Here is a 1,225-nt window from a genome sequence, read left to right as displayed (position 1 = left end):
GGAAACCCACATAGTCCCGGATTCCCTTCGAATGAAGTGTTGAATGTGCTCAACTGTGTCCCACSAGGAATACGTCCAACCAGAAGGTTCTGCGAGAGATTTAAGACTTCAAGATTCGTGATGTCTGCAAGACTTTGAGGAATCTTTCCTGATAGTTGGTTTCAGGATAGGTCTAATGATTCAATCTCAGAGAGGTTACCTATAGTCTGTGGGATCTGACCATTGAGGTGGTTGTTGGATAAGTTGAGCACTATCAACGAGTTAAGAGTGCATATTTCGTTTGGAATCTCTCCTTCAAATTTGTTAGCGGATAGATCAACAATCGTGTAGTCGTTTGAAATTTTCTCAAATGAGAGTTGCTGACCTTTCACCACAATAACGATAGAGTAAAAGRTGTTAGWGTAGTAAATAYTCAAATATGCAYTCTCGCCATCCTTGACCACATTCTTCATAGCATCAAAATATTCAAAATATTTTCTAGGGAGATGGCCTCCAAACTCATTTTGAGATAAGTCAAGAATTCTCAAACTAGGAAATGGGTGTTCGATCATAGAAGAGCTTCTTTCTATGGGACCACGAAACTTGTTTGATCGGAGGACAAGAATCTTCAGATATCGAAGCCTCCCTAACTGTTCAGGGAATGCACCAGTTAAGCGGTTGTTTCCCAGATCAAGCACTTCTAAGTATGGGCATTTGGAAAAGCAACTTGGCACCTTACCTTCAAATTGATTTCCATTCAAAATAAGCCCTATTAATTCTACACCACATACATGTGGAATGGTGTCATTAAAACTATTGTTCCCCATATCTATAACTGAAGGTGAGAACTTCATATATCCAGGTTTAATCACTCCACTAAAGCGATTATTGGACAGATTCAAATATCGAAGATTGTCCATGTTCCAAATTGATGGAGGGAATGGCCCTGTTATGATGTTATGTGAGAGATCCAAGTAAGACAGTTCATTTCCTCCTATCTCCTTAATGTGGCCATCGATTTCATTTCTCGATAGATCTAAAAATTGAAGTTTTCTCATGGCCCGTAAGGACTCTGGAAACACCTTTATCTTGCAAGATGCTAACTCCAAGGCTTTAAAATTAGGATTGACATAGCGACTGGCATTATTGGTCACAACAGATAAACCACTATATGAGAGATAGAGATATTCAAGGGTCCCGAGCCTTGATAACAAAGTATCTAACTCCCACACACCTCTAAATTTAT

At 39.3% G+C, this 1,225-nt stretch overlaps 1 protein-coding gene across 1 annotated transcript; it reads right to left on the bottom strand.

The window, feature by feature from the left end:
• Positions 1-161: 161 nt before the first annotated feature.
• Positions 162-1,037, bottom strand: LOC112504440 (receptor-like protein 34). The gene has a single exon (XM_025108379.1). The coding sequence runs from the start codon at positions 1,035-1,037 to the stop codon at positions 162-164; it is 876 nt and encodes a 291-aa protein (XP_024964147.1).
• Positions 1,038-1,225: the final 188 nt, after the last annotated feature.

The sequence above is a fragment of the Cynara cardunculus genome, unplaced genomic scaffold, assembly GCF_001531365.2.
Source record: "Cynara cardunculus var. scolymus isolate 2C unplaced genomic scaffold, CcrdV1 Un_Scaffold_5610, whole genome shotgun sequence".
Classification (NCBI taxonomy): domain Eukaryota; kingdom Viridiplantae; phylum Streptophyta; class Magnoliopsida; order Asterales; family Asteraceae; genus Cynara; species Cynara cardunculus.
The sequence above is the reverse complement of the archived record's forward strand: the minus strand, read 5'-3'. Positions and strand labels throughout refer to the sequence as shown.